Source organism: Olea europaea, chromosome 17, assembly GCF_002742605.1.
Source record: "Olea europaea var. sylvestris chromosome 17, O_europaea_v1, whole genome shotgun sequence".
Lineage (NCBI taxonomy): Eukaryota > Viridiplantae > Streptophyta > Magnoliopsida > Lamiales > Oleaceae > Olea > Olea europaea.
The window spans coordinates 24,362,187-24,375,395 of record NC_036253.1 but is presented as its reverse complement, the minus strand read 5'-3'; the positions used below and the strand labels follow the sequence as shown (position 1 = coordinate 24,375,395).

The 13,209-nt window shown below is 31.5% G+C and overlaps 1 protein-coding gene across 2 annotated transcripts; it reads left to right on the top strand.

Annotated features, from left to right (window-relative positions):
* The first annotated feature begins 2,043 nt into the window (after nt 1-2,043).
* Nucleotides 2,044-8,764, top strand: LOC111365482 (fatty acid amide hydrolase-like). 2 transcript variants are annotated; one of them, XM_022986035.1, is made up of 20 exons: nt 2,044-2,399; nt 3,282-3,391; nt 3,789-3,849; nt 4,092-4,276; nt 4,388-4,517; nt 4,822-4,899; nt 5,008-5,155; nt 5,306-5,418; nt 5,697-5,772; nt 5,898-5,969; nt 6,171-6,222; nt 6,695-6,796; nt 6,904-6,984; nt 7,154-7,254; nt 7,362-7,454; nt 7,537-7,605; nt 7,796-7,860; nt 8,010-8,071; nt 8,173-8,268; nt 8,467-8,764. In XM_022986035.1, exons 1-20 carry the CDS (start codon nt 2,300-2,302, stop codon nt 8,527-8,529), a joined length of 1,857 nt encoding a protein of 618 aa, XP_022841803.1. In that variant the 5' UTR covers nt 2,044-2,299; the 3' UTR covers nt 8,530-8,764. The 2 variants fall into 2 exon arrangements, with proteins under 2 accessions (XP_022841803.1, XP_022841804.1); XM_022986036.1 differs by having other exon boundaries at nt 2,046-2,399; nt 6,722-6,796.
* Nucleotides 8,765-13,209: the final 4,445 nt, after the last annotated feature.

The window sequence follows — 13,209 nt, the reverse complement described above, 5'->3', positions numbered from 1 at the left end:
ATCAAATATTGATAATAAATCTGATCAAGCATTAAGCCTATCTTCGGACCGACTCAATAATCACAAATGAAAAACTTTACAATTATCACATATTTATTACCCACAAATATGCAAATAACTCAGCCAAATATTGACCTTCCTTTGGGCCTGTGAATATCCTCATGAATTACATGGTCAAAAGAAAGAAAAAAAGCTTGAACGGGAAACCAACGTTGTAACACCCAGCCTTATGGAATCCATCGGGTGCTGCAGTTGCCATTTTGAACTAGAATTTTCAAAAAAAATTCTAAAAAATCTGAATTTTGAATTTTAGGATTAAAATTCATATCCTAAATTGGAAAATTCAAATCATAACTTTCAATCCTAAAATTCTTTCTTGAAAAATTTTGAATTTCGAAATTTATGGCTAAAATTAATATTCCAAAATTCAATATATGAATTTCAACCACAAAATTCTTTCTTTAATCTCAATGATTTGACATGGAATCGACTTTGATATCACTTGTTAAAATTTTATGAAACTTTAAATTTTAAAAAATTAGAAATTTTAGAACTTGAAAACCTAAATTTCTTTATTGTCAAGATCCTTTATGTCAAATCACCAAGAAAATTAATAATGCGATTCTTTGGGAATGATTTTAGTTACTGAATCTTGATTCTGAACTTTAAATCTTGAAACTTGATCTGCAATCTTTTCATCTTTGGTTTCTTCACCTTTAATCTTGAATTTTCCCTTATTTGATTCTTTAATTATTGTTTTTTCTTGTATTCTTGTATTAATGGGATATCACAAAGAACGAGAAATTGCATGCGAAGTGGGGATCAGAACCCTCTATTTATGTATCCATAAGTATTTCAACCATCATGAAAATATAATTTTAAAGAAATCTGGTCTCTACACATATAATTCGAACCACGCTTTATTTAAATGCCATAAGCCCAACAATTTAATTATGTATTAAATCACTTTAGTCTTAGGTTTAACTTTAAGATAGCCTTATAAATAATTAATTACATACGTAGGCCCACATGACAAATTAAAATTTTCCCAACAAGTACGTCTTATTTTATGCGGTTATGAACTTATTGCTATAAAGATTTTATGTGGTCATATATCTAATATTCTAGAAGAATATTGTGTTATTACTCCTGGAGATGTAAATATTTTTCATGCCAATATTTTTGAGGAATATTATTTCATGATTTTATGTGTGTTGTCATTTTAGAAAAAAATAAATATGCCATTCAATATCTATTTAACGTCTAATTCGAGACATGTTCTGCTTAGTTAGACGTACTCTTCTACATTAATGGGAAAAAAAAAATGCTGAGGACCGTTGTGTCAGATTGAATGCTATGAAGATATTTGCACTAAATGTTAGGAATTTCAGTTGCATTGTTACCTTTTAATTAGAGAAACCATCATAAAATTTAGTGACTATATGCGTAAGAAAAAAATATTTCGTTGAACTTATTGAAGATAAATTTTCATTAGACCGACTATTCATTAGATATTAATAGCTCGATATTGAAATTTTTTCTACATATACCACTTCTATTGCAATCCCTGAAATACATTGGAAAAGGAAATAAATAAATATATATATATGGGGGTATTTGAGCCACATTATTTTAGTAATAATGCATTCTTGAATAGTGTATTGATGGGAAATGTGTGGTTAAAAAATAAGGAAAGATTTTTGATTTGTATGTAATATTATTTTCTTGAAGAATGTCTAGTTGAAATAATGTGAAATCACTATTTAAGAATGTATTTTTTTAAAATAATGTGGCTCAATATATATATATAAACTAAAATAAGTTTTGTTAGATTATAGGAAGGAAGGGAGTGGAAGGGTTGTTAATAAACTCCCACCCAACCGCCCACCATTTCCATTGGTCACTCACACTTTACTTACAAAGCTTCTTGAGTACATGGAAATCCTACGTGTTCACGGCATTTCTTCTTGTTCTTGTCAATCCGTTGGTTCTGAAAATGACTCTCTCTCTCTCTCTCTCTCTCTCTCTCTCTCTGGTGTTGTTTTCCCAACAGCCTCATTTATAGGAGATTACTGAAATTTTTTCCAATTGTTATTATAAATAAAATTCTCTTCCTCGCCTTCTCCGCCTCCCCTGCTCTATAATTACTACGTCTTTATCTCATTCTAGTGTGCATAACTGCTTAGCTGTAGCTTCATAATTAACGCTGTTTTCTTCTGCAATCTCGCTCCTTATATATGTATAAATACATACATATAAATGTTTGTTGAGACTCTCTGAAAGTACTTGTTTGGTCTAAATGGGTTTTCTCAAAGATAAAGGTGTAATTTACGAGCCTGCTGATCGTGTGGATCTTGGTCCCGACAGTGATGAAGTTTATCTCCAAGCCAATGTCAAAGGTTTGTGTGATCACATTCTTCTTTTTTCTTATGAGAAATTAACGTTTTGATTTGAATTCACTTTCTTGCCGTTGGAATATCCTGATGTAATAGAATTTAGACCCTTTTCCATAATTCCGTGCATGATCATCGATGGGGAAGACTGGTACGTGGATCCTTTTACAAATAAGTTATAAAGTTTATGAGTTGATGAAAGGCCAACTTTTGTCATTAGAATTTAATTAATATTTTTCAGTTGAAAAAAAAAAAAAAAACTTTTTATTGGGGTGTGACAAGATTAAGTTTTTTGACTATTATTATTTTGTTAGAGATTGATGATGAGACGTCTTGTTCTCAATAAATTCAGAGTTTGGTCCCATGAATTCCTTTTCGAACAAGCTATAATGTTTCAGGGTTGGTGAAAGGCCAACATCATCTCATTAGTTGCAAAGAATAATTTGTTATTTTTGATTTTGAATTTGAATCTTGGGGTGTCCCATTTGTGATAGACAGATGACGAGAAGTCTTATTCTCATTAAATTCGGGTTTGGTTACATTCTTTTTTTTAACAAGTTAGTGAAAGGCCAACTTCTTGTCATTATGATTTTATTATTCATTTTTTATTAGAAAAGTATAATTTTTTTATTTTTTTTATTTGTCATTTTGAATGCTGGAGTGTAACAAGATTAAACCCCCATTTGATATCAATTTTTTACCCCCAAAAAATCAATTTTTTGACTGTTATTTCACTATTTCAACCGTCATTTTTTATTTCTTCACTCATAGGTAGAATCTATTTTTTTAGCTAACGGTCAAAAAATCAATTCTCATTGTCACTACCGAAGAGGCCCTAAGTTTTCTGAATATCATTCTGCTAATGAGAATTTCTTGTATGCTGAATAGCTCCTCGAATGGCTGGGCTTCTGGTTAAAGTTTTCACTTGGTTTTTGGAGTCGCCAATATTTGGAGGCATATTATTGTACTTTTTGAAGAGAAATAATCTAATCCACAAGGTATGCATTTTTAAAATTTTCAGTTTATCTTGTAATAGTAAATTAAATAATTTATTTTCTTGTTTAAATTGAATATAGAATATTTTCTATGTCATAGCATCTTTCTAAAGCCATTTTAACTTGTTAAAGTAGAAAGATTATATTGATTTGAGCAAAATATACTGCTTCATGCAAAACTTATGCTACAAGCAGGAATCAAATCAATAAAAGCACTTATATCATAAGCTTTTCACGAAGCAGTATATTTTGTTCCAAACTTATGTTTTGCTCAAATTCTAATTTAGCAGTATATTTGTGGTGTAAGATTCGTACAAATAGGTAATTTGATCTTATGTGAATGCCTAGGGCGGCTAGCATTTGTTTTCTATGTTGCTTAAGAATGTTTCTTATTTTGCAGCTTGTCTCATTTGCCGAGTTACAAGAGCCACCTCTCTTCGAACCTATGCACCCATATAATGGTGAGACAGTGCATTTTTATATTTAACTTGCACCAAGACTTTCCTTATAATGTGAAGTTACAAGGCAGTTGCTCAAAGAGCTAATTTGAATATTGATTTGATTCTCTGTCCTCTTTACAATAATCACACTGTTATTTGAGATTATTTTTCTTCTACTTATGTTTATGCCTTCAAATAGATGAATTCTTCAATGTGTAAAGCAAAATTTGATAGTTTTTCATCACGGTTTACCATAATGACAGGCAGCGAAGAAACGGAAGTAAAATGTGTAGAGGCTGATCTGCCCCCACCAGAAAAGGTTCGGCATGTTGTTGATTGTCTTCAATCTGCAGAAGATGTGTCTGAGAGTCCAAAACCGAGCTTCCGACGTTGGACAATATTGGATTATTCAAGGGCTTATACATCAGGAGAAATAACTCCTCGAATGGTATCTAATATTCCCCAACTTCCATTTGATTATCTTGTTGTTCAGAGTCAATGCAGCATAGTTTTAGTGCTTAATCTATGTTTTCTAAGTTAGGATTGTATTCCGATGCAGGTTGCAGATCGATTTATAGCAGCTGTCCGTGAGTCTTCCAATCCTCCTTTGCAGATGTCTTTCTTTATCAACTTCAGCGTCGAAGATATTATAAGGCAGGCTACAGAATCAACTCTTCGATATGAACAAGGTTTGTAATTTTTCGTCCTATGAAGGCCAAAAGTGAACTATATTTGTTGGTCCAAATTAAATATATGTTTGGGAAGCGTTTATAAACAATAGTATGTATAAACATATAGAAATAAGTGGTAAAAGAGTGGGTAGAACCTGGTTGGACAACAGATTAAAAGCAGTTCTACCACTTCTTGAACCTGTAACTACAGAAAGAATGCATATGACTTTCAATCGAATCTGTTACATCTGTTCGTTTTTTCCTCATTTGAATTGGATGCAGCAGCATTTTCTGATTCTCCATTTTATCTGCTTTCTTCCAGGAAAACCACTATCAGTACTAGATGGAATTCCAATTGCTATTAAAGATGAAATAGATTGTATGCCATACCCAACAACAGGTGATAGCCTATTTTCTTATTTCTTTGAGATTTGGTTCGGTATATTGATCCTTCCAATTCTGTTACATATTAACAGTTGCTTCTGTACTAAAAATTGACTCTTTGTAGGAGGTACGAAATGGTTGCACAAAGTACGACACTGTACAGAGGATGCATGCTGCGTTAAACGCCTGCGATTATGTGGTGCCATAATAGTGGGAAAAACAAATATGCACGAGCTCGGGGCAGGAATTAGTGGAATAAATCCTCACTATGGGTATGCATTCGTGCTCTTATCGAGTGTACCATATTTAATAGTTTAAGCTTTTAGATGAGGTTGTTTAGTATGCATGTTACTTTTTTAATCATAAAATTGGCCAGTGTAGATCGAAATTGATGCTCATTTTTCCTCCTTTGTTTACTGAAGAGCCACTAGGAATCCATATAATTCAAAAAAAATTACGGGAGGATCTTCCAGTGGATCTGCTGCTGTAGTAGCTGCCGGATTGTGCCCTGTTGCACTTGGCGTTGATGGGGGAGGTAAATTACATCTATCGCCCTATTTTATTTAATCCAAATTTAGGAGGCAATTCAACAACACAAGTTAACTTTTTGAGCAGTTTTAGCCAGTGCTTGCCACTTGAAAATTATGCCAAACCATGCTAATTGATGCTAAACTTAATAATCTCTTTTATATTATGAGTTTTAGCAAGTTTAACTTTTATTTAAATGAACTGTTAATGCATATCAGTCAATTTTGAGGTCCATGTTATCTTCAAGTAACTAGAATATTTTATTTATTTTCTTTTCTTTATCAGGATCTGTTCGATTGCCTGCAGCCCTTTGTGGTGTTGTTGGATTCAAGCCAACTTTTGGACGTGTGCCACATAATGGGTGCGCTATAAGCTTTTTAAAAAAAAAAAAAATTAAATCAGAATTTTATTGAACTTCAAAAGTTCCTCATTTCCTTAAAGAAGCAGTGCTTGCAAATATTGACAACACAATGTTTAATTTGCTAGAACTCTTCCCCTGAACTTTACAGTTGGAATGGTTGGAATACTGGCAGCCACAGTGGAGGATTCACTCATTGCGTCAGTTTCTGTATTTTCTTGTTAATGTCGACTCTTAGGCTATGTTTGGTGGAAGTACTCTAGAATGGACAAGAATTTATCTTATTTTTCTTCTTTAATATTGTGAGTGCTGTCCAATTCTCCCTACCAAACATGCCATAGGAGATCTTAATAGCAACTGCTATAAGCTACTGTAAGTTTAATACCAGTATAAATTTGCAGATATGCAGCTCTCAGTGGCAACCTATCATCAAACCCATCCAGCATGACAATGGTATAAATTACATTATATTGTTTAAGCATGTGTTTTGCACTAAATTGGACATTTATGTTGGGAAATTTATTAATATTCATTTGTTGAGACTAAAGTTGAATTAATAAACACGATGTATCTAACTGAATAAGTTTTTAGATGAGGTAATTGCACATGATATCAAAAGACGCAAAGGTCCTCAGTTTGAGTCGTATTGCATGTAATTTTCTGGGAAAAATGCTTGAAACTGTTTCAATTTTCCATTTTATATTTGTAGTAATTACATTTTCCTCTTGGCTCTTTATGACTACACAATGCCAATAATGCTTTTTCAAAGAGAAGTGTCATTATCAATATCGTAATTACTCATTTATTGAAGGGTCGTTAACCTTATTTACGGCATCATAGGAAGGATTTGGATATTATTTTAGAAAATCTCAAAACATCAATTCAGTTTCTTTTTAATTTTCAATGTGTATCTCAAAACCTACTGACCTGCATTGTCGCGAGAAAAAACCAGCCTCAAGTATGTCTTCCGCTGCTGAAATCAGCAAACTATATGTCTTTTAACATCAGAATGGCAAGATCTGCAAAGGTATGTAAACCTAAAATTTCCTTGGCCTTCGTTATTTAAACATAAATGCTATTGTATTACTTGCTTAGATGTATGTTAATTTTTACGTATCTTCTTTGCTCGACTAGTGGTTCGATGACTGCACTGATGACATTAGAGAATGCTGCTCTCATGCTATCGATAAACTATCCGATAAGTATGGTTGGAAGGTACAATGAAACTCGAACTTCAGATGTTATCTCAAACTCGAACTTGCTGCACTTGTATTTAATATAGATTGAGCTTATCTTCTATTGTCGTATACAACTTTCAACGTGTGTGCAAGAATGCTTTGATAGAGATAATCCAGTCTCATTTAAAAGCTTTTTCATGTTTAAGACTGTGGAAGTGACCATACCAGAGATAGAGGTCATGCGCTTGGCACATTATCTAACAATTGGATCAGAATGTAGTAATGCAATTGCTGCCCACCAAGAGAAGTATGCTGTTTCTTCCAAAGTATCTCAATGTTACGTTTTTCTTTTCAGAGATATAAGAAATTAAATGAAGCAGGATATTGACACTTAAAAAGCACTAAATGGAACAGGATCCTGGCAGAAATGGGGTGGGATGTGCGGGTTGGACTTTCTGTGTACGGGGCTTTTCACAGCAAGGAGTACTTAAACGCACAGAGAATCAGGTAAATTATAAGCTGATTATCATGACATTTAGACTTGTATACTCTTCAGTTTCCATTTCTATTTACCATTAAACATATATAGGAACCGACAGCTTCAATTCCACAACAAGATATTTTCTAAAGCAGATGTTATCGTTACTCCAACAACAGGGTATTCTGCAACTCTCTGCTTGTATTTAGTTTATTTCTGTAAAGATTTTCTTTACTTCTTCTAATAAATTGAGATTCCTTACTCAATTTCTGGGGAATATGGGAAAAATTTTATTTGGCAGGCTAATTACAATTTTCTTGACTTTATTTCTTAATATCTTAATGACGACTTTGTGCAATGTTTATAACAGAGTCACCGCATACACAATTAAGGAAGATGCACTGAAAACTGGTGAACTCGACTACATAAATGGAGGTAAATATACTGTGAAACAGCACTTCGATAATTTCTTGTGGTTGTTACCTTTCTTACACTTTCCTGCATCACTCACGGTTTATAAACTCTACTGGTGAAGACTTTAAGGCACTGAATAGAGGAAGTTGATTATTTTCACAATATTGCAGCTGCCCTAGTACGGTACCAGATAGCAGGAAACTTCTTGGGATTGCCTGCTGTGACTGTCCCGGTCTGTTCTCATAAATTGTCTTTCGACTTCTTGTGTATTCTAACATTAATTTATAACCTTCCTTTAATAAACATATGGTGATCAAAACTCTTTACTGATAGGTTGGATATGACAAATCTGGCTTGCCTATCGGTCTTCAGTTTATTGGGAAACCTTGGTCTGAGTCGTTATTGATTCATGTTGCTTCAGCTATGCAAGTAAGAGTTTAAACCATTCTTTTTCAAACTAAAGCACAAAAAAGGTTGTGCATTTAAGTTTTACCAATACGTATTCGGCCATTTCATGAAAAATGAATCTGGCTTGCCACGTCGCAGGACATGTTAAAGACTCAATTTAAATAAAAAATGTTTATCCTTCTCAAATTGCTTAAGCTTTGATTTTGATCTGATTTTCAGGCACTGTGCACCTCAGAATACAAAACACCAGAGGTCTTCTATGATATGCTTGCTAAGAAATAAGCTGTTACTAGACTTCAGACGTTATTATTCAAACTTTTAGGAGTTCCAATGGGTGATACCAATAGATGCAACAACGAACGTGTGAGAATATCAATTTACATCTTTGTATGAAACAATGCTTTGTTGGTTTACTTGTATTTATGCTAGAACACTTGAAGGTTCTAGTCCTGATATAAAGATTATGTCACCTTTGTTTTGAGATTGTGGAAATCAATTGATACATGTCTTCATGCTCTTTTGTTGTTTTCATTTGTATTGTCCTAATATTGCATCTTGCTCCGTAGGCCTTTATTTATTTTTTTTTATTTATTATTATTTTATTTTTTTTTACGCCTCCAGAGGTCCATTCATCCGTTTATGTGGAGTTTTCATTACTTCTTTTGGTTTTGTGAAAGGCTATGATACTAGAATGATGCTGAAACTTTTAGCTTTAAAAGCCATACGAAAACTGAAAGTTCTAATTAACCAAATATTTAGACTCAATGTGGGGAAATAATCAATTAAACACAACAAGTCACTTTTTAATTGTTTCTTGATGATTAGATCAAACATGTCAATTTATCATATGTTTTGATACCACAGTTTATAAATTGTGTAAAGTAAAGAACACCAATATGATAGCAGAGAAAACCTTCGCAAAATATCAAAAGCTCTAGGTACTTTGCCGATCAGCAATCCACTATAAATGATGAGATTTACAGTATGGCCCAGGCCTGACTAGCCTTTAGTCCCCTTTAACCTTCATCTTGGCCCTTCTAGACTACGTGTTCCTCACACCAGCTCCTGACCCCTAGTATCGTTTATCTCTTATGGATCTCCAAGAACGATCCTCGTTCTTTAGCTCTAGAACACCAAACATCTCGTCCCAAAACTTCAACAACTCTGAAGGCTAATTGGAGAAAGTAAGTTTAATGTTTGATCAACGATCTTGTGTTTTTGATTTATGGTTTAATGGGAAAGTTTATAGCTCGATCAACAAATCTAAGTTAGGATGAATCAGTGAATCAAATAATATAGTGGTTGAATCTTGAAATCGATGAAAGTGATTTGGATCTTCAAAGTTATAATTCAACACACTTTTGGGCATTTGTAGAGTAGGATATATATATATATATATATATATATATATATATATATATATATATATATATATATATATATATATATATATATATATATATATATATATATATATATATATATATATATATATATATATATATATATATATATATATATATATATATATATATATATATATATATATATATATATATATATATATATATATATATATATATATATATATATATATATATATATATATATATATATATATATATATATATATATATATATATATATATATATATATATATATATATATATATATATATATATATATATATATATATATATATATATATATATATATATATATATATATATATATATATATATATATATATATACACACACACACACACAAGGAGTTCAAAATCAAGTGTTTGAAGCAAAACAGGATTGTTAGACGTCGACTGCAACTGGAGCGCTAGGCTAGTGCTAAGAGAGCGATAGCTTAGCAGTTGTCAGTATTTTGGTTATAACTTTCTCTCCAATTATCAGATTGTAGTGATTTAAAGTGTTTTAGAAAGATAACTCGAAGGACTACAAGTTTTCTAAAGAGAATTCTCAGAATATGAATGTTCTCTATATGAAAAATGTGTTGCAAGTTGTGACTAAAAATTTGGAACATGACTTGTGAGGCTTTTTGACATTATTTAGATTTCTAATTACATTTCATTGATAATATATGATCTTCTTAGACATCTCAGATATCTTCGACTCCTTGAAGACCTATACTACTAGTCACAACTCTTTTAATTTTAATTACAACTCGATTAATTCCTAATACAATTCAGCTAAAATATGATTTTGACTTCGAAAATTCCCAATTACAATTTTAAACGTGACAATCTCTCCCTTTGGCATTCCATGTCAAAATCATTTATTTCAAAGTCAAAAGTCCAATATAATCTACCCAATAAATACTTCCAAACTTTTCTTCACCCTCTTTCCTACAACACATGAAAACCACAATACCACATGAAAAGCATGAGGAAACTAATAATTAACAAAACCATATAACTAAGTTGTATAAAACAACTTACATGTGTAACACCTAATCATGCAATATCATATGAATTACAAACTTGGAAATAACTCTAGAATTTTAATATCAATATTGATAAAAACATAACACAACATCAATAATAAAATTCCAACACAAACTCCCCCTAAGTCAAATATCAATCAAAATATTAAAATTTTTAAAATACTCCCCCTAACTCGTTTACACTTAACTCCCTGAAATACATACTAATCTCTTCCCCTTTTATCATGAATAACAAAGAAAAAACTAGAAATAATTATAAAAAATATAGAGAGGAATGAGTAAAAAAATGCACATGTATAATTATGCAAAAATTATGCAAGACATGTGATAGGAGAATAAAAGTTTTCCATTTTGAATATTTTTATACAAGCTGTTTTTATTTTTTCTTAGATTTTTAATTATATCATCATGAACGGTTATTTGCTTACTTATACAAGTATAATTCATGAATAATAAACTTATCCCTCATAACATATCTTAATCCTAAATAAAGTAAATTGTATAAGCTATACATGTGTGAAAAGTGCCACTAAACTCATGTAAGCATTTCCCAAACCTTAAATCAATGAGAGGTGAAATGCAAAGAATCACCGAAGAATGAATATATTCTTCAAAGTATGAAGTCAAACCCAATGCAATTAGAAACTTTTAAATAAAAAGCTTATATTGATTTTTTAATATAGATAAATTTTCTTTCTCCCCTGTTAATCAGCACATATATACATATATATCTTTATTTCTCAACTTTTATTTCTATCTTATGTGCAATCTCTTCTCCATTAAGCGACTAAAATAATCCATGTAACAAGCTTTAGGCTGATGACTCCAAGTCAAATGATCATAGGGTATCAGGTTTTGAAAAAACACTCATGCTTAATTACTTGAGTCAAATAGGCTTTTAAGTAGAGTATAAGATGTATTCACCTTTTCATATATTTCAAATTTTGAATCACTAAGATCATTTTCTTTTGTGGGAAATGTACAAGAGTTTAGGTCAATCTAGTTCAAGTTCATTTCATATTCAAAGTCAATTCACCACACAAATGATCGTCATCCCAAATCTCAAACATATAGTCAAAACCCATTCACAAAAGTCTGTTGTGTACAATGTAGAATATATACATAATAATATATACCAAGTACTCCAAACAAGTTCTAAATAAAATTAATGAAAATTCAATTCACGAATCATGAATTTTACTAACACTTGTTCACAAAATAACATGTCTAGTAATTTTACTAGTACTCCTAATGTATAATTAATGAATGTGCGTGCATGAATATATAAATATCAAGACAATGCAGATGCATGCACATGAGTGCCTAATCAATGAGGCACAGAAGTGATTTTACCATGAAGAGCAACATGAGGAACATTGCAATTATTAACATCTCTTAGATTTGTGAATTCACTCTTCTTGATCCAAATCCAATTGAGACATCAATTTAGTCAAGTGACTCACTTGGTTAGTCAAGAAACTAACATGACTAGTTAGATCTTGATTGTTGTACCTAATCACAGGATTTACGACAATTACGTCTAATGTAACCTAAAACACCACAATTATGACATGTGGAAGTGAATTTAGGAACAACCCTAGGTTTCATATTTTTTGAACCTTCGGTTGAGGAAATCTATATTGTACAGTCGATTTTGATCCTCAAAAACCTTCATTCTTGGTCTCGTTCCTATTTAATAGCTTGGGAAACTTAGATCTTATATGTCCTATCTTATCACAATGGGGACACGTGGGGATAAACTTAAGAGTAACTCTACGTTTCAAGTTTTGAACCTTAGACTTTGATGCAGGTACAAACTTATTTTTAGAAGAAGAACCAATATTAGAATTTGTTTCATTAAGGCTTACACCATTTCTATCACCAATTGCTTTATTGAAACATATCATGTTATCAATCTTTTTAGATCCACTAGAGAAGGATTGAAGTTGAGCATTCGGTTTTTCAAGATCAGGTGTAAGAGATTTAACCTTAACTTCTAAGGACTCTTTCTCAATTCTTAATTCATCTAATCCACTAGTCAACTCCTTAAGTTTGACCTCTAAACTTTCATTTCTAATTCAAGATTAAGCAATTTCTTAAAGGCAAAGGCTATTCACCTTTTTCAACTTAAGGCATTCCTCAAACAAATCTTTAAACGCCTCATAGATATCCCCTACCATCCTCAAATCTTCTATCAAAATGTGATTGACTTATCTAGACAAAATAAGGTTAAGGAACAAAATTAAGGCTCTGATATCACTTGAAAGTTCTAATTAGTCGAATATTTAGACCCAACGTATAGAAATAATCAATTAAAGCAATAAATCACTTTTTAATTGTTTCTTGATGGTTAGATCAAATAAGACAATTTATCCTATGTTTGAATACCACAATATGTAAATTATGTAAAGTAAATAATACCAATATGATCACAGAGAAAACCCTTTGTAAAGAATCAAAAATTTCATGCACTTGGCTAGTTGATAATCTACTATACATGATAA

What these genes read in the sequence shown, in the direction of transcription:
- LOC111365482 (XM_022986035.1), top strand. Translation starts at nt 2,300, where the DNA reads ATGGGTTTTCTCAAAGATAAAGGTGTAATTTACGAGCCTGCTGATCGT. An exon ending in GGAATAAATCCTCACTATGG is followed by an intron (nt 5,156 to 5,305) that starts GTATGCATTCGT and finishes TGTTTACTGAAG; the next exon opens with AGCCACTAGGAATCCATATA. An exon ending in ACTCGACTACATAAATGGAG is followed by an intron (nt 7,861 to 8,009) that starts GTAAATATACTG and finishes ACAATATTGCAG; the next exon opens with CTGCCCTAGTACGGTACCAG.